At 71.0% G+C, this 21,202-nt stretch overlaps 1 protein-coding gene across 2 annotated transcripts in view; it reads right to left on the minus strand.

Moving 5' to 3' along the window:
- Window positions 1-17,591: 17,591 nt before the first annotated feature.
- The window catches only part of CACNA1B (calcium voltage-gated channel subunit alpha1 B), a 213,671-nt gene continuing 210,060 nt past the window's right edge, over window positions 17,592-21,202 (minus strand). For both annotated transcript variants that reach the window (XM_087418671.1, XM_087418670.1), the window contains exon 46: window positions 17,592-20,760. In XM_087418671.1, coding sequence (XP_087274797.1) covers window positions 20,230-20,760 — 531 coding nt within the window. In that variant the 3' untranslated portion in view covers window positions 17,592-20,229. The remainder of the gene's footprint in view (window positions 20,761-21,202) is intronic.

Raw genomic sequence — 21,202 nt, forward strand, 5'->3', positions numbered from 1 at the left:
GGCCTAGCCCTAGCCTAGCTGAGCCTGACCTGAGCCTAGCCTGGCCTGGCCTAGCCTAGCCTAGCCTGGCCTAGCCTGGCCTAGCCTAGCCCTGGCCTGTCCTAGCCTAGCCCTGGCCTGGCCTGAACAGCTGCCTGGCCTGGCCTGGCCTGGCCTGGCCTAGCCTAAGCCTGGCCTGACACAGCTGGCCTGGCCTGGCCTGGCCTGGCCTGGCCTGGCCTGGCCTGGCCTGGCCTGGCCTGGCCTGGCCTGGCCTGGCCTGGCCTGGCCTGGCCTGGCCTGAGCTGGCACTGGCCTGGCCTGGCCTGGCCTGGCCTGGCACAGCAGCCTGGCCTGGCCTGGCCTGGCCTGGCCTGGCCTGGCCTGGCCTGGCCTGACAGCCTGGCCTGGCCTGGCACAGCCTGGCTGACAGCTGGCCTGGCCTGGCCTGGCCTGGCCTGGCCTGGCCTGGCCTGGCCTGGCCTGGCCTGGCCTGGCACAGCACAGCTGGCCTGGCACTGCCTGGCACAGCACAGCCTGGCCTGGCCTGGCCTGGCCTGGCCTGGCCTGGCCTGGCACAGCACAGCACAGCACAGCACAGCACAGCACTGGCACAGCCTGGCTGTACAGCACAGCACAGCACAGCACAGCCTGGCCTGGCCTGAGTCAGCCTGGCCTGGCCTGGCCTGGCACAGCCTGGCCTGTGACAAGCCTGGCCTGGCCTGGCCTGGCCTGGCTGCCTGGCCTGGCCTGGCCCTGGCCTGGCTGCCTGGCCTGAGCCTGCTCAGCCTGGCCTGGCCTGGCTGCACAGGCTGGCCTGGCCTGGCCTGGCCTGGCCTGGCCTGGCCTGGCCTGGCCTGGCCCTGGCCTGGCCTGGCCTGGCCTGGCCTGGCCTGGCCTGGCCTGGCCTGGCCTGGCCTGGCCTGGCACAGCCTGGCCTGGCCTGGCCTGGCCTGGCCCTGGCCTGGCCTGGCCTGGCCTGGCACAGCCCACAGCACTGGCCTGGCCTGGCCTGGCCTGGCCTGGCCTGGCCTGGCCTGGCCTGGCCTGGCCTGGCCTGGCCTGGCCTAGCCTGGCCTGGCCTGGCCTGGCCTGGCCTGGCCTGGCCTGGCCTGGCTGTGGCCTGGCTGGCCTGGCACAGCACAGCACAGCACAGCACAGCACAGCACAGCCTGGCCTGGCGCACAGCACAGCACAGCACAGCACAGCACAGCACAGCACAGCACAGCACAGCTGGCCTGGCCTGAGCCTGGCCTGGCCTGGCCTGGCCTGGCCTGGCCTGGCCTGGCCTGGCCTGGCCTGAGCCTGGCATGGCCTGGCCTGGCCTGGCCTGGCCTGGCCTGGCCTGGCCTGGCCTGGCCTGGCCTGGCCTGGCCTGGCCTGGCCTGGCCTGGCCTGGCCTGGCCTGGCTGGCCTGGCCTGGCCTGGCCTGGCCTGGCCTGGCCTGGCCTGTACAAGCAGCCTGGCCTGGCCTGGCCTGGCCTGGCCTGGCCTGGCCTGGCCTGGCCTGGCCTGGCCTGGCCTGGCCTGGCCTGGCCTGGCCTGGCCTGGCCTGGCCTGGCCTGGCCTGGCCTGGCCTGGCCTGGCCTGGCCTGGCCTGGCCTGGCCTGGCCTGGCCTGGCCTGGCCTGGCCTGGGCCTGGCCTGGCCTGGCCTAGCTGGCCTGGCCTGGCCTGGCTGAGCCTGAGCCTGGCTGAGCTGGCCTAGCCTGGCTGACTCAGCCTGGCCCTGGCCTGTTTAGCCCTGGCCTGGCCTGGCCTGGCCTGGCCTGGCCACAGCACAGCCTGGCCTGGCCTGGCCTGGCCTGGCCTGGCCTGGCCCTGGCCTGGCACTGGCCTGCAGCCTGGCCCTGCACAACAGCACTGGCCTGGCCTGGCCTGGCCTGGCCTGGCCTGGCCTGGCCTGGCCTGGCCTGGCCTGGCCTGGCCTGGCCTGGCCTGCAGCCTGGCCTGGCCACTGGCCTGGCCTGGCCTGGCCTGGCCTGAGCCTGGCCTGGCCTGGCCTGGCCTGGCCTGGCCCTGGCCTGGCCTGGCCTGGCCTGGCCTGGCCTGGCCCTGGCCTGAGTACTGCCTGGCCTGGCCCTGGCCTGGCCTGGCCCTGGCCTGGCCTGGCCTGGCCCTGGCCTGGCCTGGCCTGGCCTGGCCTGGCCTGGCTGCACAGCTGGCCTGGCCTGGCCTGGCCTGGCCTGGCCTGGCCTGGCCTGGCCTGGCCTGGCACAGCCTGGCCTGGCACTGGCCTGGCCTGGCCTGGCCTGGCCTGGCCTGGCCTGGCCTGGCCTGGCCTGGCCTGGCCTGCCTGGCCTGGCCTGGCCTGGCCTGCACAGCCTGGCCTGCACAGCACTGCACAGCCTGGCCTGGCACAGCACTAGCACAGCACAGCACAGCCTGGCACAGCACAGCACAGCACAGCACAGCACAGCACCAGCACAGCACCAGCACCAGCACAGCACCTGGCACAGCACAGCACAGCCTAGCCTGGCCTGGCCTGGCCTGGCCTGGCCTGGCCTGGCCTGAGCCTGGCCTGGCCCTGGCCTGGCCTGAGCCTGGCCTGGCCTGGCCTGGCCTGGCCTGGCCTGGCCTGGCCTGGCCTGGCCTGGCCTGGCCTGGCCTGGCCTGGCCTGGCCTGGCCTGGCCTGGCCTGGCCTGGCCTGGCCTGGCCTGGCCTGGCCTGGCCTGGCCTGGCCTGGCCTGAGCCTGGCCTGGCCTGGCCTGGCCTGGCCTGGCCTGGCCTGGCCTGGCCTGGCCTGGCCTGGCCTGGCCTGGCCTGGCCTGGCTGGCTGGCCTGGCCTGGCCTGGCCTGGCCTGGCCTGGCCTGGCCTGGCCTGGCCTGGCCTGGCCTGGCCTGGCCTGGCCTGGCCTGGCCTGGCCTGGCCTGGCCTGGCCTGGCCTGGCCTGGCCTGGCCTGGCCTGGCCTGGCCTGGCCTGGCCTGGCCTGGCACAGCTGGCCTGGCCTGGCCTGGCCTGGCCTGGCCTGGCCTGGCCTGGCCTGGCCTGGCCTGGCCTGGCCTGGCCTGGCACTGGCCTGGCCTGGCCTGGCCTGGCACAGCACAGCACACTGGCCTGGCCTGGCCTGGCACAGCACAGCCTGGCCTGGCCTGGCCTGGCCTGGCACAGCCTAGCACAGCACAGCCTGGCACAGCCTGGCCTGGCCTGGCCTGGCCTGGCCTGGCCCTGGCACAAGCACAGCACTGCAGCCTGGCACAGCCTGGCCTGGCACAGCACAGCAAGCCTGGCCTGGCCTGGCCTAGCCTGGCCTGGCCTGGCCACTGGCCTGGCCCTGGCCTGGCCTGCCACAGCCTGGCCTGTTCACAAGCACAAGCCTGGCCTGGCCTGGCCTGGCCTGGCCTGGCCTGGCCTAGCCTGGCCTGACAGCCCTAGGCCTGGCCTGGCCTGGCTGGCCTGGCCTGGCCTGGCCTGGCCTGCACAGCCTGGCCTGGCCTGGCCTGGCCTGGCCTGGCCTGGCCTGGCCTGGCCTGGCCTGGCCTGGCCTGGCCTGGCCTGGCCTGGCCTGGCCTGGCCTGGCCTGGCTGGCCTGGCCTGGCCTGGCCTGGCCTGGCCTGGCCTGGCCTGGCCCTGGCCCTGGCCTGGCCTGGCCTGGCCTGGCCTGGCCTGGCCTGGCCTGGCCTGGCCTGGCCTGGCCTGGCCTGGCCTGGCCTGGCCTGGCCTGGCCTGGCCTGGCCTGGCCTGGCCTGGCCTGGCCTGGCCTGGCCTGGCCTGGCCTGGCCTGGCCTGGCCTGGCCTGGCCTGGCCTGGCCTGGCCTGGCCTGGCCTGGCCTGGCCTGGCCTGGCCTGGCCTGGCCTGGCACAGCCTGGCCTGGCCTGGCCTGGCCTGGCCTGGCCTGGCCTGGCCTGGCCTGGCCTGGCCTGGCCTGAGCCTGGCCTGGCCTGGCCTGGCCTGGCCTGGCCTGGCCTGGCCTGGCCTGGCCTGGCCTGGCCTGGCCTGGCCTGGCCTGGCCTGGCCTGGCCTGGCCTGGCCTAGCCTGGCCTGGCCTGGCCTGGCCTAGCCTGGCCTAGCCTAGCACTGCACAGCACAGCCTGGCCTGGCCTGGCCTGGCCTGGCCTGGCACAGCACAGCAGCTGCAGCACAGCCTGGCCTGGCCTGGCAGCACAGCCTGGCCTGGCACTGGCCTGGCCTGGCCTGAGCACAGCACTGGCCTGGCCTGGCTGGCCTGGCCTGGCCTGGCTGGCCTGGCCTGGCCTGGCCTGGCTGGCCTGGCCTGGCCTGGCCTGGCCTGGCCTGGCCTGGCCTGGCCTGGCCTGGCCTGGCCTGGCCTGGCCTGGCCTGGCCTGGCCTGGCCTGGCCTGGCCTGGCCTGGCCTGGCCTGAGCCTGGCCTGGCCTGGCCTGGCCTGGCCTGGCCTGGCCTGGCCTGGCACTGGCACTGGCCTGGCCTGGCCTGGCCTGGCCTGGCACAGCCTGGCCTGGCCTGGCCTGGCCTGGCCTGGCCTGGCCTGGCCTGGCCTGGCCTGGCCTCTGGCTGGCCTGGCCTGAGCACAGCCCTGGCACTAGCCTGGCCTGGCCTGGCACTGGCCTAGCCTGGCCTGGCCTAGCCTAAGCCTGGCACTGGCCTGGCCTGGCCTGGCCTGGCCTGAGCCTGGCCTGGCCTGGCCTGGCCTGGCCTGGCCTGGCCTGGCCTGGCCTGGCCTGGCCTGGCCTGGCCTGGCCTGGCCTGGCCTGGCCTGGCCTGGCCTGGCCTGGCTGGCCTGGCCTGGCCTGGCCTGGCCTGGCCTGGCCTGGCCTGGCCTGGCCTGGCCTGGCCTGGCCTGGCCTGGCCTGGCCTGGCCTGGCCTGGCCTGGCCTGGCCTGGCCTGGCCTGGCCTGGCCTGGCCTGGCCTGGCCTGGCCTGGCCTGGCCTGGCCTGGCCTGGCCTGGCCTGGCCTGGCCTGGCCTGGCCTGGCCTGGCCTGGCCTGGCCTGGCCTGGCCTGGCCTGGCCTGGCCTGGCCTGGCCTGGCCTGGCCTGGCCTGGCCTGGCCTGGCCTGGCCTGGCCTGGCCTGGCCTGGCCTGGCCTGGCCTGGCCTGGCCTGGCCTGGCCTGGCCTGGCCTGGCCTGGCCTGGCCTGGCCTGGCCTGGCCTGGCCTGGCCTGGCCTGGCCTGGCCTGGCCTGGCCTGGCCTGGCCTGGCCTGGCCTGGCCTGGCCTGGCCTGGCCTGGCAGCCTGGCCTGGCCTGGCCTGGCCTGGCCTGGCCTGGCCTGGCCTGGCCTGGCCTGGCCTGGCCTGGCCTGGCCTGGCCTGGCCTAGCCTGGCCTAGCCTGGCCTAGCCTGGCCTGGCCTGGCCTGGCCTGGCCTGGCCTAGCCTGGCCTGGCCTGGCCTGGCCTGGCCTGGCCTGGCCTGGCCTGGCCTGGCCTGGCCTGGCCTGGCCTGGCCTGGCCTGGCCTGGCTGGCCTGGCCTGGCCTGGCCTGGCTGGCCTGGCCTGGCCTGGCCTGGCCTGGCCTGGCCTGGCCTGGCCTGGCCTGGCCTGGCCTGGCCTGGCCTGGCCTGGCCTGGCCTGGCCTGGCCTGGCCTGGCCTGGCCTGGCCTGGCCTGGCCTGGCCTGGCCTGGCCTGGCCTGGCCTGGCCTGGCCTGGCCTGGCCTGGCCTGGCCTGGCCTGGCCTGGCCTGGCCTGGCCTGGCCTGGCCTGGCCTGGCCTGGCCTGGCCCTGGCCTGGCCTGGCCTGGCCTGGCCTGGCCTGGCACTGGCCTGGCCTGGCCTGGCCTGGCCTGGCCTGGCCTGGCCTGGCCTGGCACTGGCCTGGCCTGGCCTGGCCTGGCCTGGCCTGGCCTGGCCTGGCCTGGCCTGGCCTGGCCTGGCCTGGCCTGGCCTGGCCTGGCCTGGCCTGGCCTGGCCTGGCCTGGCCTGGCCTGGCCTGGCCTGGCCTGGCCTGGCCTGGCCTGGCCTGGCCTGGCCTGGCCTGGCCTGGCCTGGCCTGGCCTGGCCTGGCCTGGCCTGGCCTGGCCTGGCCTGGCCTGGCCTGGCCTGGCCTGGCCTGGCCTGGCCTGGCCTGGCCTGGCCTGGCCTGGCCTGGCCTGGCCTGGCCTGGCCTGAGCCTGGCCTGGCCTGGCCTGGCCTGGCCTGGCCTGGCCTGGCCTGGCCTGGCCTGGCCTGGCCTGGCCTGGCACAGCCTGGCCTGGCCTGGCCACAGCCTGGCACAGCCTGGCCTGGCCTGGCCTGGCCTGGCCTGGCCTGGCCTGGCCTAGCCTGGCCTGGCCTGAGCTAGCCTGAGCCTGGCCTGGCCTAGCCTGGCCTGGCCTGGCCTGGCCTGGCCTGGCCTGGCTGCCTGGCCTGGCCTGGCCTGGCCTGGCCTGGCCTGGCCTGGCCTGGCCTGGCCTGGCCTGGCCTGGCCTGGCCTGGCCTGGCCTGGCCTGGCCTGGCCTGGCCTGGCCTGGCCTGGCCTGGCCTGGCCTGGCCTGGCCTGGCCTGGCCTGGCCTGGCCTGGCCTGGCCTGGCCTGGCCTGGCCTGGCCTGGCCTGGCCTGGCCTGGCCTGGCCTGGCCTGGCCTGGCCTGGCCTGGCCTGGCCTGGCCTGGCCTGGCCTGGCCTGGCCTGGCCTGGCCTGGCCTGGCCTGGCCTGGCCTGGCCTGGCCTGGCCTGGCCTGGCCTGGCCTGGCCTGGCCTGGCCTGGCCTGGCCTGGCCTGGCCTGGCCTGGCCTGGCCTGGCCTGGCCTGGCCTGGCCTGGCCTGGCCTGGCCTGGCCTGGCCTGGCCTGGCCTGGCCTGGCCTGGCCTGGCCTGGCCTGGCCTGGCCTGGCCTGGCCTGGCCTGCACAGCCTGGCCTGGCCTGAGCACTAGCCTGGCCTGGCCTGGCCTGGCACAGCCTAGCCTGGCCTAGCACTGGCCTAGCCTAGCCTGGCCTAGCCTAGCCTGGCCTAGCCTGGCCTAGCCTAGCCTAGCCTAGCCTAGCCTAGCCTAGCCTAGCCTAGCCTAGCCTGGCCTGGCCTGGCCCTGGCCTAGCCTAGCCTGGCCTGGCCTAGCCTGGCCTGGCCTAGCCTGGCACAGCCTGGCCTGGCCTGGCCTGGCCTGGCCTGGCCTGGCCTGGCCTAGCCTGGCCTGGCCTGGCCTGGCCTGGCCTGGCCTGGCCTGGCCTAGCCTGGCCTGGCCTGGCCTGGCCTGGCCTGGCCTGGCCTGGCCTGGCCTGGCCTGGCCTGGCCTGGCCTGGCCTGGCCTGGCCTGGCCTGGCCTGGCCTGGCCTGGCCTGGCCTGGCCTGGCCTGGCCTGGCCTGGCCTGGCCTGGCCTGGCCTGGCCTGGCCTGGCCTGGCCTGGCCTGGCCTGGCCTGGCCTGGCCTGGCCTGGCCTGGCCTGGCCTGGCCTGGCCTGGCCTGGCCTGGCCTGGCCTGGCCTGGCCTGGCCTGGCCTGGCCTGGCCTGGCCTGGCCTGGCCTGGCCTGGCCTGGCCTGGCCTGGCACAGCACAGCCTGGCCTGGCCTGGCCTGGCCTGGCCTGGCCTGGCCTGGCCTGGCCTGGCCTGGCCTGGCCTGGCCTGGCCTGGCCTGGCCTGGCCTGGCCTAGCCAGCCTGGCCTGGCCTGGCCTGGCCTGGCCTGGCCTGGCCTGGCCTGGCCTGGCCTAGCCTGGCCTGGCCTAGCTGCCTAGCCTGGCCTGGCCTAGCCTGGCCTAGCCTGGCCTGAGCCTGGCCTAGCCTGGCCTGGCCTGGCCTGGCCTGGCCTGGCCTGAGCCTGGCCTGGCCTAGCCTGGCCTGGCCTGGCCTGGCCTGGCCTGGCCTGGCCTGGCCTGGCCTGGCCTGGCCTGGCCTGGCCTGGCCTGGCCTGGCCTGGCTGGCCTGGCCTGGCCTGGCCTGGCCTGGCCTGGCCTGGCCTGGCCTGGCCTGGCCTGGCCTGGCCTGGCCTGGCCTGGCCTGGCCTGGCCTGGCCTGGCCTGGCCTGGCCTGGCCTGGCCTGGCCTGGCCTGGCCTGGCCTGGCCTGGCCTGGCCTGGCCTGGCCTGGCCTGGCCTGGCCTGGCCTGGCCTGGCCTGGCCTGGCCTGGCCTGGCCTGGCCTGGCCTGGCCTGGCCTGGCCTGGCCTGGCTGGCCTGGCCTGGCCTGGCCTGGCCTGGCCTGGCCTGGCCTGGCCTGGCCTGGCCTGGCCTGGCCTGGCCTGGCCTGGCCTGGCCTGGCCTGGCCTGGCCTGGCCTGGCCTGGCCTGGCCTGGCCTGGCCTGGCCTGGCCTGGCCTGGCCTGGCCTGGCCTGGCCTGGCCTGGCCTGGCCTGGCCTGGCCTGGCCTGGCCTGGCCTGGCCTGGCCTGGCACAGCCTGGCCTGGCCTGGCCTGGCCTGGCCTGGCCTGGCCTGGCCTGGCCTGGCACTGTGGCCTAGCTGGCCTGGCACTAGCCTGGCACTGCACTGGCCTGGCCTGGCCTGGCACAGCCTGGCACTGGCTGGCCTGAGCCTGGCCTGGCCTGGCCTGGCACAGCCTGCCTGGCCTGGCCTGGCCTGTACCTGGCCTGGCCTAGCACTAGCACTAAGCCCTGGCCTAGCTTCCCTAAGCACTGGCCTAGCCTGGCCTAGCCTGGCCTGGCCTAGCTACAAAGCCTAGCCTGGCTAAGCCTGGCCTGGCCCTGGCCTAGCCTGGCCTGGCCTAGCCTGGCCTGGCCTGGCCTGGCCTGGCCTGGCCTGGCCTGGCCTGGCCTGGCCTGGCCTGGCCTGGCCTGGCCCTGGCCTGGCCTGGCCTGGCCTGGCCTGGCCTGGCCTGGCCTGGCCTGGCCTGGCCTGGCCTGGCCTGGCCTGGCCTGGCCTGGCCTGGCCTGGCCTGGCCTGGCCTGGCCTGGCCTGGCCTGGCCTGGCCTGGCCTGGCCTGGCCTGGCCTGGCCTGGCCTGGCCTGGCCTGGCCTGGCCTGGCCTGGCCTGGCCTGGCCTGGCCTGGCCTGGCCTGGCCTGGCCTGGCCTGGCCTGGCCTGGCCTGGCCTGGCCTGGCCTGGCCTGGCCTGGCCTGGCCTGGCCTGGCCTGGCCTGGCCTGGCCTGGCCTGGCCTGGCCTGGCCTGGCCTGGCCTGGCCTGGCCTGGCCTGGCCTGGCCTGGCCTGGCCTGGCCTGGCCTGGCCTGGCCTAGCCTAGCCTGGCCTGGCCTGGCCTGGCCTGGCCTGGCCTAGCCTGGCCTGGCCTGGCCTAGCCTGGCCTGGCCTGGCCTGGCCTGGCACAGCACAGCACAGCTGGCACAGCCTGGCCTAGCCTGGCCTGGCCTGGCCTGGCACAGCACAGCCTGGCCTGGCCTGGCACCTAGCCTGGCCTAGCCTGGCCTGGCCTGGCCTGGCACTAGCCTAGCCTGGCCTGGCCTAGCCTGGCACAGCCTAGCCTGGCCTGCTAGCCTGGCCTAGCCTAGCCTGGCCTGGCCTGGCCTGGCCTGGCCTGGCCTGGCCTGGCCTGGCCTGGCCTGGCCTGAGCCTGGCCTAGCCTAGCCTGGCCCTGGCCTGGCCTGGCCTGGCCTGGCCTGGCCTGGCCTGGCCTGGCCTGGCCTGGCCTGGCCTGGCCTGGCCTGGCCTGGCCTGGCCTGGCCTGGCCTGGCCTGGCCTGGCCTGGCCTGGCCTGGCCTGGCCTGGCCTGGCCTGGCCTGGCCTGGCCTGGCCTGGCCTGGCCTGGCCTGGCCTGGCCTGGCCTGGCCTGGCCTGGCCTGGCCTGGCCTGGCCTGGCCTGGCCTGGCCTGGCCTGGCCTGGCCTGGCCTGGCCTGGCCTGGCCTGGCCTGGCCTGGCCTGGCAGCTGGCACTGGCCTGGCCTGGCACTGGCCTGGCCTGGCCTGGCACAGCACAGCCTGGCCTGGCCTGGCCTGGCCTGGCCTGGCCTGGCACCTGGCCTGGCACAGCCTGGCACTGGCCTGGCTGGCCTTTAGCCTGGCCTGGCACAGCACAGCACAGCTGTTTACAGCACCTGGCCTGGCCTGGCACAGCACAGCACAGCACAGGCCTGGCCTGGCCTGGCCTGGCCTGGCCTGGCCTGGCCTGGCCTGGCCTGGCCTGGCCTAGCCTGCCTGGCCTAGCCTAGCACAAGCCTGGCCTGGCCTGGCCTGGCCTGGCCTGGCCTGGCACAGCCTGGCCTGGCCTGGCCTGGCCTGGCCTGGCTGGCCTGGCCTGGCCTGGCCTGGCCTGGCCTGGCCTGGCCTGGCCTGGCCTGGCCTGGCCTGGCCTGGCCTGGCCTGGCCTGGCCTGGCCTGGCCTGGCCTGGCCTGGCCTGGCCTGGCCTGGCCTGGCCTGGCCTGGCCTGGCCTGGCCTGGCCTGGCCTGGCCTGGCCTGGCCTGGCCTGGCCTGGCCTGGCCTGGCCTGGCCTGGCCTGGCCTGGCCTGGCCTGGCCTGGCCTGGCCTGGCCTGGCCTGGCCTGGCCTGGCCTGGCCTGGCCTGGCCTGGCCTGGCACAGCCTGGCCTGGCCTGGCCTGGCCTGGCCTGGCCTGGCCTGGCCTGGCCTGGCCTGGCCTGGCCTGGCCTGGCCTGGCCTGGCCTGGCCTGGCCTGGCCTGGCCTGGCCTGGCCTGGCCTGGCCTGGCCTGGCCTGGCCTGGCCTGGCCTGGCCTGGCCTGGCCTGGCCTGGCCTGGCCTGGCCTGGCCTGGCCTGGCCTGGCCTGGCCTGGCCTGGCCTGGCCTGGCCTGGCCTGGCCTGGCCTGGCCTGGCCTGGCCTGGCCTGGCCTGGCCTGGCCTGGCCTGGCCTGGCCTGGCCTGGCCTGGCCTGGCCTGGCCTGGCCTGGCCTGGCCTGGCCTGGCCTGGCCTGGCCTGGCCTGGCCTGGCCTGGCCTGGCCTGGCCTGGCCTGGCCTGGCCTGGCCTGGCCTGGCCTGGCTGGCCTGGCCTGGCCTGAGCCTGGCCTGGCCTGGCCTGGCCTGGCCTGGCCTGGCCTGGCCTGGCCTGGCCTGGCCTGGCCTGGCCTGGCCTGGCCTGGCCTGGCCTGGCCTGGCCTGGCCTGGCCTGGCCTGGCCTGGCCTGGCCTGGCCTGGCCTGGCCTGGCCTGGCCTGGCCTGGCCTGGCCTGGCCTGGCCTGGCCTGGCCTGGCCTGGCCTGGCCTGGCCTGGCACAGCCTGGCCTGGCACACAGCCTGGCCTGGCCTGGCCTGGCCTGGCCTGGCCTGGCCTGGCCTGGCCTGGCCTGGCCTGGCCTGGCCTGGCCTGGCCTGGCCTGGCCTGGCCTGGCCTGGCCTGGCCTGGCCTGGCCTGGCCTGGCCTGGCCTGGCCTGGCCTGGCCTGGCCTGGCCTGGCCTGGCCTGGCCTGGCCTGGCCTGGCCTGGCCTGGCCTGGCCTGGCCTGGCCTGGCCTGGCCTGGCCTGGCCTGGCCTGGCCTGGCCTGGCCTGGCCTGGCCTGGCCTGGCCTGGCCTGGCCTGGCCTGGCCTGGCCTGGCCTGGCCTGGCCTGGCCTGGCCTGGCCTGGCCTGCACAGCCTGGCCTGGCCTGGCCTGGCCTGGCCTGGCCTGGCCTGGCCTGGCCTGGCCTGGCCTGGCCTGGCCTGGCCTGGCCTGGCCTGGCCTGGCCTGGCCTGGCCTGGCACAGCACTAGCCTGGCCTGGCCTGGCCTGGCCTGGCCTGGCCTGGCCTGGCCTGGCCTGGCCTGGCCTGGCCTGGCCTGGCCTGGCCTGGCCTGGCCTGGCCTGGCCTGGCCTGGCCTGGCCTGGCCTGGCCTGGCCCTGGCCTGGCCTGGCCTGGCCTGGCCTGGCCTGGCCTGGCCTGGCCTGGCCTGGCCTGGCCTGGCCTGGCCTGGCCTGGCCTGGCCTGGCCTGGCCTGGCCTGGCCTGGCCTGGCCTGGCCTGGCCTGGCCTGGCCTGGCCTGGCCTGGCCTGGCCTGGCCTGGCCTGGCCTGGCCTGGCCTGGCCTGGCCTGGCCTGGCCTGGCCTGGCCTGGCCTGGCCTGGCCTGGCCTGGCCTGGCCTGGCCTGGCCTGGCTGGCCTGGCCTGGCCTGGCCTGGCCTGGCCTGGCCTGGCCTGGCCTGGCCTGGCCTGGCCTGGCCTGGCCTGGCCTGGCCTGGCCTGGCCTGGCCTGCCTGGCCTGGCCTGGCTGGCCTGGCCTGGCCTGGCCTGGCCTGGCCTGGCCTGGCCTGGCCTGGCCTGGCCTGGCCTGGCCTGGCCTGGCCTGGCCTGGCCTGGCCTGGCCTGGCCTGGCCTGGCCTGGCCTGGCCTGGCCTGGCCTGGCCTGGCCTGGCCTGGCCTGGCCTGGCCTGGCCTGGCCTGGCCTGGCCTGGCCTGGCCTGGCCTGGCCTGGCCTGGCCTGGCCACCTGGCCTGGCCTGGCCTGGCCTGGCCTGGCCTGGCCTGGCCTGGCCTGGCCTGGCCTGGCCTGGCCTGGCCTGGCCTGGCCTGGCCTGGCCTGGCCTGGCCTGGCCTGGCCTGGCCCTGGCCTGGCCTGGCCTGGCCTGGCCTGGCCTGGCCTGGCCTGGCCTGGCCTGGCCTGGCCTGGCCTGGCCTGGCCTGGCCTGGCCTGGCCTGGCCTGGCCTGGCCTGGCCTGGCCTGGCCTGGCCTGGCCTGGCCTGGCCTGGCCTGGCCTGGCCTGGCCTGGCCTGGCCTGGCCTGGCCTGGCCTGGCCTGGCCTGGCCTGGCCTGGCCTGGCCTGGCACAGCCTGGCCTGGCCTGGCCTGGCCTGGCCTGGCCTGGCCTGGCCTGGCCTGGCCTGGCCTGGCCTGGCCTGGCCTGGCCTGGCCTGGCCTGGCCTGGCCTGGCCTGGCCTGGCCTGGCCTGGCACAGCCTGGCCTGGCCTGGCCTGGCCTGGCCTGGCCTGGCCTGGCCTGGCCTGGCCTGGCCTGGCCTGGCCTGGCCTGGCCTGGCCTGGCCTGGCCTGGCCTGGCCTGGCCTGGCACTGGCCTGGCCTGGCCTGGCCTGGCCTGGCCTGGCCTGGCCTGGCCTGGCCTGGCCTGGCCTGGCCTGGCCTGGCCTGGCCTGGCCTGGCCTGGCCTGGCCTGGCCTGGCCTGGCCTGGCCTGGCCTGGCCTGGCCTGGCCTGGCCTGGCCTGGCCTGGCCTGGCCTGGCCTGGCCTGGCCTGGCCTGGCCTGGCCTGGCCTGGCCTGGCCTGGCCTGGCCTGGCCTGGCCTGGCCTGGCCTGGCCTGGCCTGGCCTGGCCTGGCCTGGCCTGGCCTGGCCTGGCCTGGCCTGGCCTGGCCTGGCCTGGCCTGGCCTGGCCTGGCCTGGCCTGGCCTGGCCTGGCCTGGCCTGGCCTGGCCTGGCCTGGCCTGGCCTGGCCTGGCCTGGCCTGGCCTGGCCTGGCCTGGCCTGGCCTGGCCTGGCCTGGCCTGGCCTGGCCTGGCCTGGCCTGGCCTGGCCTGGCCTGGCCTGGCCTGGCCTGGCCTGGCCTGGCCTGGCTGGCCTGGCCTGGCCTGGCCTGGCCTGGCCTGGCCTGGCCTGGCCTGGCCTGGCCTGGCCTGGCCTGGCCTGGCCTGGCCTGGCCTGGCCTGGCCTGGCCTGGCCTGGCCTGGCCTGGCCTGGCCTGGCCTGGCCTGGCCTGGCCTGGCCTGGCCTGGCCTGGCCTGGCCTGGCCTGGCCTGGCCTGGCCTGGCCTGGCCTGGCCTGGCCTGGCCTGGCCTGGCACAGCACAGCCTGGCCTGGCCTGGCCTGGCCTGGCCTGGCCTGGCCTGGCCTGGCCTGGCCTGGCCTGGCCTGGCCTGGCCTGGCCTGGCCTGGCCTGGCCTGGCCTGGCCTGGCCTGGCCTGGCCTGGCCTGGCCTGGCCTGGCCTGGCCTGGCCTGGCCTGGCCTGGCCTGGCCTGGCCTGGCCTGGCCTGGCCTGGCCTGGCCTGGCCTGGCCTGGCCTGAGCCTGGCCTGGCCTGGCCTGGCCTGGCCTGGCCTGGCCTGGCCTGGCCTGGCCTGGCCTGGCCTGGCCTGGCCTGGCCTGGCCTGGCCTGGCCTGGCCTGGCCTGGCCTGGCCTGGCCTGGCCTGGCCTGGCCTGGCCTGGCCTGGCCTGGCCTGGCCTGGCCTGGCCTGGCCTGGCCTGGCCTGGCCTGGCCTGGCTGGCCTGGCCTGGCCTGGCCTGGCCTGGCCTGGCCTGGCCTGGCCTGGCCTGGCCTGGCCTGGCCTGGCCTGGCCTGGCCTGGCCTGGCCTGGCCTGGCCTGGCCTGGCCTGGCCTGGCCTGGCCTGGCCTGGCCTGGCCTGGCCTGGCACAGCCTGGCCTGGCCTGGCCTGGCCTGGCCTGGCCTGGCCTGGCCTGGCCTGGCCTGGCCTGGCCTGGCCTGGCCTGGCCTGGCCTGGCCTGGCCTGGCCTGGCCTGGCCTGGCCTGGCCTGGCCTGGCCTGGCCTGGCCTGGCCTGGCCTGGCCTGGCCTGGCCTGGCCTGGCCTGGCCTGGCCTGGCCTGGCCTGGCCTGGCCTGGCCTGGCCTGGCCTGGCCTGGCCTGGCCTGGCCTGGCCTGGCCTGGCCTGGCCTGGCCTGGCCTGGCCTGGCCTGGCCTGGCCTGGCCTGGCCTGGCCTGGCCTGGCCTAGCCTAGCCTAGCCTAGCCTGGCCTAGCCTAGCCTGGCCTGGCCTGGCCTGGCCTAGCCTGGCCTGGCCTGGCCTGGCCTGGCCTGGCCTGGCCTGGCCTGGCCTGGCCTGGCCTGGCCTGGCCTGGCCTGGCCTGGCCTGGCCTGGCCTGGCCTGGCCTGGCCTGGCCTGGCCTGGCCTGGCCTGGCCTGGCCTGGCCTGGCCTGGCCTGGCCTGGCCTGGCCTGGCCTGGCCTGGCCTGGCCTGGCCTGGCCTGGCCTGGCCTGGCCTGGCCTGGCCTGGCCTGGCCTGGCCTGGCCTGGCCTGGCCTGGCCTGGCCTGGCCTGGCCTGGCCTGGCCTGGCCTGGCCTGGCCTGGCCTGGCCTGGCCTGGCCTGGCCTGGCCTGGCCTGGCCTGGCCTGGCCTGGCCTGGCCTGGCCTGGCCTGGCCTGGCCTGGCCTGGCTGGCCTGGCCTGGCCTGGCCTGGCCTGGCCTGGCCTGGCCTGGCCTGGCCTGGCCTGGCCTGGCCTGGCCTGGCCTGGCCTGGCCTGGCCTGGCCTGGCCTGGCCTGGCCTGGCCTGGCCTGGCCTGGCTGGCCTGGCCTGGCCTGGCCTGGCCTGGCCTGGCCTGGCCTGGCCTGGCCTGGCCTGGCTGGCCTGGCCTGGCCTGGCCTGGCCTGGCCTGGCCTGGCCTGGCCTGGCCTGGCCTGGCCTGGCCTGGCCTGGCCTGGCCTGGCCTGGCCTGGCCTGGCCTGGCCTGGGCCTGGCCTGGCCTGGCCTGGCCTGGCCTGGCCTGGCCTGGCCTGGCCTGGCCTGGCCTGGCCTGGCCTGGCCTGGCCTGGCCTGGCCTGGCCTGGCCTGGCCTGGCCTGGCCTGGCCTGGCCTGGCCTGGCCTGGCCTGGCCTGGCCTGGCCTGGCCTAGCCTGGCCTGGCCTGGCCTGGCCTGGCCTGGCCTGGCCTGGCCTGGCCTGGCCTGGCCTGGCCTGGCCTGGCCTGGCCTGGCCTGGCCTGGCCTGGCCTGGCCTGGCCTGGCCTGGCCTGGCCTGGCCTGGCCTGGCCTGGCCTGGCCTGGCCTGGCCTGGCCTGGCCTGGCCTGGCCTGGCCTGGCCTGGCCTGGCCTGGCCTGGCCTGGCCTGGCCTGGCCTGGCCTGGCCTGGCCTGGCCTGGCTGGCTGGCCTGGCCTGGCCTGGCCTGGCACAGCCTGGCCTGGCCTGGCCTGGCCTGGCCCTGGCCTGGCCTGTGGCTGGCCTTTGGCCTGGCCTGGCCTGCAGCCTGGCCTGGCCTGGCAGTCTGCCTGGCCTGGCCTGTCTGCCTGGCACAACGCTGGCCTGGCCTAGCCCTGTTGTCTAGCCTAGCACATCTGGCCTAGCCTGGCCAACCTTTGTCTAGCCTAGCCTAACCCTTTGTCTAGCCTGGCCTAGCCTAACCTGGCCGGGCCAGACCCGGGCCGGGCCTAACCTAACAGCCGGACCCCAAGCCTAGCCTAACAGCCTAACCTAACCTAACTTGAAGCCTAGCCTAACCCTAACCTAACCTAAATGGAACCTAACCCTAACCTAAGCGGAACCTAACCTAACCCCAACCGAGGCCAGTAACCCAAACCGAAACCTAACCCTGACCATAACCCAAAGCCGAACCCAAACCCTAACTACAACTGTAACTCAGAACCTGAACCCGAACCTAACTTGAGCCCGAACCTAATGCTAACCTAACTTGAAGCCAAACCCAGACCCTAACTCTCACCAGAACCTTAACTTGAACCCAAACCTAACCTAACCTGACCCTAACTTGAAACCTATCCTTACTTAGCATAAACCAGAAACTGAACCAGAACCAGAACCTAAACCAAACCCAAACCCTAACACTAACACTAAACTGAACCACCCCACAACTTGAACTCTAAAGCCTAACCCTAACCCTAACTCTGAACCTAACTGAAACCCTGAACCCAAACCTAACCTGAACCGAACAAGACCCCTAACCCCCAACCAAACCACTACCAGAACACCAACTCCGAGCCCGGAACCCAAACCTGAACCCAACCCTGACCCCGACCCCAAACCTGAACCCTCACCCAAACCCCTAACCAGAACTCGAACCCAAACCCTCACCCAAACCCTAATGCTAACCCTAACCTGAAGCCTAACCTGAACCCAAACCCGACCTGAATCGGAAGCCTAAACCTAAACCCAAACATGAATCCAAACCTTCACCCTAACCCCAACCCTCACCCGAACCAGAAACTGAACTAGAACCCGAACCAGAACCAGAACTGGAACCTTAAACCGAAACCCGAACCAGAACCCCAACGCGAACCCTAACCCTAACCTTAACTCCGGACCCTAACGCGAACCCCGAACCTGAACAGGAACCCGAACATGAACACAAATCCCAAACCCGAACCGGAACCCAAACCTGAATGAGAACCCGAACATGAACCCTAATCCCTAACCCAAACCCTAACCTGAACCCCGACCCTCACCTAAACCAGAACCTTAACCCCAGCCCCAACCTAACCGAACCCGAACTCTAAACCTAACCCCAACACGAACCACGAACCCTAACCCGAACCTAACCCCTACCCAAACTCGAACCCTAACCCCTACACTAACCTGAACATTCTCTCACCGTCTCCTTCCCCTCACCCAGATGCCAACCTAACTTACCCTGACCTCAACCCCAACCCCAACCCTACCCCTTCTCCTGACGTGACCCTAACCCTGTTCTAACCCCTATCTCTAACCCTAACTCAGAACTCCCAAACACTAAACCCTAACGCTAAACCCTATTCCTAACCCTCACCCTATCCCTCATGCCTATCCCTCCCTCCCCTACCCCTCCTCACACTAACCCAAACCTAACTTACACCCCAATCTCCACCCCAAACCTAATTCTGACCCAGCCCTGTCACTCTTTGCTTACATCTAAACGCTAACCCCTCCGTGCCCTTACAAGGCATCCCAAACCCCAGCCTACGTCCACTCACTTCCAAGCCTTAACCCACCCACCACTGTACTCCTAACCCAAGTACAACCACATCTCCGGTGAGGCCTCATCCTGGTTCCTCCTGCAGCAGTTCTGCTCTGATCTCCACCCCAATTCTCAGCCTGATCTACACTCGCATCCTAAACAGGCCGAAACATGCTATAGAAGTTCTCATTTTCTTCTGAGCCCTCCTCACTGTGCGCTCCTGCCCACATGCCCATGGATTCGGCTCGTCCTCTGAGTGCTCGCCTGCCTCTGACTCCCACACCCTCGCATACATCACTCAGCAGCATCGTGGGGTTTGTTTTTGATTTTTTGCTAAGTTTTATTTTAATCCAAGGACTTTGCTTCATACAAAATGTCATTGTAGAAACAATAGCAGAATCCAAAGTTTGGCTGATAAATATTACTCAGGCAGCAAACTAGTCAATCACAGATTTTTTTTTAAAGTGAGTCCCAGCTGTGTTGCATGATAGGGACTTCTCTTTTTGTTTTTGTTTTTTTAACACTGTTCTTAAATATAAAGTTTTGCAACAAACTTTTGATTTATATCAAATATAATTAAAAATTAACAAATGAATACATTGTATCAAAAAGTACGAAGATATACATTTTCATGCACATACTTGTATATATGTATATATGTATATATTTTACATGCACACATAACTTGTTCAAAGTACAGCCACTGCTTGACTGGGTCCAGATGCAGACAACTGGTTGATGCATTGCAAATTTGGCAACTCACTACGAAATTTCAGGGGAAACATACAATAGCTGAGAAGAGACAGTACAGGAACAAAACCCAACAACAGGCAAAAAGACACAGTATCTCCTGCCCCACTCCCTGTAATTTTCACCAATTCCCGTGTCTAGAAGAACCCAGACAAGCCAGCAAGGCTGCTTGGATCTAGAAAAGCAGATTCTCCACCCCACATGGCCTGGGGAGTCAGCTGTGGTTCTGCACAGAATGGATACATTCAAATTAACATGGGCTGGGTGAGCAGAGAGGGAACATCAGCATCGAAATACACATTCTTCTGCTTTGCAACAGGAGCACAGCATCCACAAGCACAGGCCGAGATCCCAGTTCAGTCGTACCCTACTGGAGTAAAATACTCTGTTATCTTCAAGTTTCAGAGGGTTGTGCCTTCGAGTGAGGAAATTCTATAAAATGGTATGGTCACGATCATGCTGAAACCCCACAACAGGGGGCGGTCTTGTGTGTTTTCTTCCTATTAAATGTGTGTCTTGTTGCATAGCCCTATGGGTTAACGGCATCCGCTCACTGGGACATACCTCCACACACGGACACGCACACGCACACACACGTTTCTTGAAGGAGAATCCTGGGGTAAAAGCCAAGGGAACACTCAAATGATCCAGCAGAGAGGTCATCTGACATGTCAGAACACGGAGGACACACCAGAATTGACTCGTCCAAACGCTCCTCTGCTTCACCAAACAGAGGGTCTCCCAGTGTTACGCACAACATCCCAACCACAGTTTCTCCCTTTTGAGAGGGGCCACGAGGCTGGACTGCACTTTTGCTGCCTGCTTTTCCATAAACAGTGCTGGGCTTCAGACGCTACCACCTCAGCCGCAGTCGCCGAGTTTCTCCTTCATCAATTGCTTGCTCCGAGTTGCAGTCTCATTTCAGTTGGGGCGTCACATCTGCTCAGTCATGGGACCCCCTCCTGCCCGACAGCCCATATCCAACCCTCCTCACCCCACTAGTCTCTCCCTCTCTTGGCCTCACGTGAAAAGAAACTTTCACAAGAGATTATGCCCTGCTTGGCACCATCCCATCCCTGAGAATCAGATGTAGAACAGATTGAAAACGCCCCACACGAGCACACACTCTACCCCGCGCTGTGGCTTCCACGCATGGGAGGAACACAGGGAAACGGTCACCTCATTTCCAACTACAACCATCCTAGGGGATGTTGTCTGAGTGTCCTCCGTTGACACCAGCTCTCTACTTGGTTGCTGTTTGGAAGTTTCCACAAAACGCACCCACAGTTCACACAGGTCTCATGTCACCACCCCCAGGAGCCTGGCGCGAGAGGGCTCGAGGTCAGGCACTTGGTCGAGAGCAGCGGGAGCCAGGGGTCATCTGGGGACCCCCTGGACTGGACACAAGAGCATTTCCTCGTAAAAGTCACAAACACGCAGCAAGAAAAATTGAGATCTTCCTACAGGTTTGATTTTTTTTAAGTTATGTTAACATTTCCTTCCCCATTTTTCTGGTTTTCTATTATTTCTAGATCAAATATATAGAATTAACAAGCGCGCGAAGGGTGTTCCGATTAAAAACCAAAATCAACGGCAGGAACATTTTCCAGATGTGGTCCCTGTCGGGGTTGACGGTGTCTGGGAGAGGACCAAGACCATCTTGAGTGTATTTCTAGCATCCATTTGCCGCTTAAGGTACGAAGAGCGACACTGGACATGTGTGGATGCTGACGAGACCCGTATGGAGCTGCAGCCGGGCTGCCAGGGCTGCACCTCTGTTTACCACCGACCCCATCCTGCAGTCTCGCCGTGCGTTAGACATGTCCTGCTCCACTGTAGCACATGTTTGCATAAAGGATGCGCCGCACAAGATTCTGACCTCCTAAAAAAGGTTCCAAGCACGCACCCCGGATGCTGGGGTCCATCACACAGGATTCAGAATGCCGGACCCCACTCAGCACACATGGCTGCTTCCTGTGTAGGGTCTGTGGGATGAGACCCAGGAAGGCAGCATACGAGGGGATGGAGAGAGCCACGTCCCTCTACAAAAGGGCTTCAGTCATCCATCCAGTGTGAGAGATGAGCAGTGGGGCCTCCACGCAGCTGGCCCAGGAGGCACGTCTGAGTGCCCCGAGTGTCCCCGGGAGCCCAGCGTGGATGATAAAACTCATCGACTGGAACGCACCCGCTGAGCGGTGCGTGGCGGCAGTGGCGTACAGCTAGCACCAGTGGTCTTGGTCAGGGTGGTGGTAGCTGTGCCGCGCCCGGCCGCCCGAGCTGAGTCCCAGAGTGCAGTGGTAGCCGTTGGGCACGCGGCGGAGGGGGTGGGACTGGGAGGTCAGGGAGGACACGTAGGAAGTCCGGGAGGAACGGCCCGAGTTGGTTGCCACAGCTTCCTCAAAGGTGAGCGTGTCCTCAGGCTGGGTGCGGGCAGTGGCCTCACTGTCCAGACGCTGCCCCAGGTAAGGGTCAGAGCCGATCCGAGAACCGGGGGCCAGGGGCTGGCTGAGCGGGTCTCTCTGGAGCAGGGTATTGTGTTCGGAAAGGCCACGGCTGAGTCGGCCGGGAGAGAAGGCAGGGAGGCTAGTTTGAGCCCCAGCAAAGTGGACGGGCGAGGAGTTGGCGGTCTTGTAGGTGATGCTGGGACGGGGGGTCAGGGGGGTCTGGGGGAGCTGCCTCCGGCCCCCGCGGCCAGGGGTGCTAGCACCAGATGTTGACAGCAAGGGGCTCCCATTAACCGAGCCACTACCCTATGAGGAAACGGAATGGAGCAAATCAACTCTGAGGACAGGACCACACGACAGAGCAGGTGCAAGTGAGAGCCAGGAGGCAGCACGAGGGGCACAGAGTCAGGCAGGTGCGCTGGACCCAGGTGGGAGCCAGGAGACAGGATGAGGGGCACAGAGCCAGGCAGGTGGGCTGGCCCCAGGTAGCAAGCAGCATGAGGGGCACAGAGCCAGGCAAGTAACCAGGTGAGAGCCAGGAGAAGGGGTGAGGGGCACAGAGCCAGACAGGTGCGCTGGAACCAGGTGAGAGCCAGGAGAAGGGGTGAGGGGCACAGAGCCAGACAGGTGGGCTAGAACCAGGTGAGAGCCAGGAGAAGGGGTGAGGGGCACAGAGCCAGGCAGGTGGGCCGGACCCAGGGCGGCCCAGAAGGCGGGGCAGGGGTGCAGGGTAGGAAGGCCATGGTGT

The sequence above is a fragment of the Ceratotherium simum genome, chromosome 29 (genome assembly GCF_057802395.1).
Source record: "Ceratotherium simum simum isolate JZ-2026a chromosome 29, ASM5780239v1, whole genome shotgun sequence".
NCBI classification, from domain to species: Eukaryota; Metazoa; Chordata; class Mammalia; order Perissodactyla; family Rhinocerotidae; genus Ceratotherium; species Ceratotherium simum.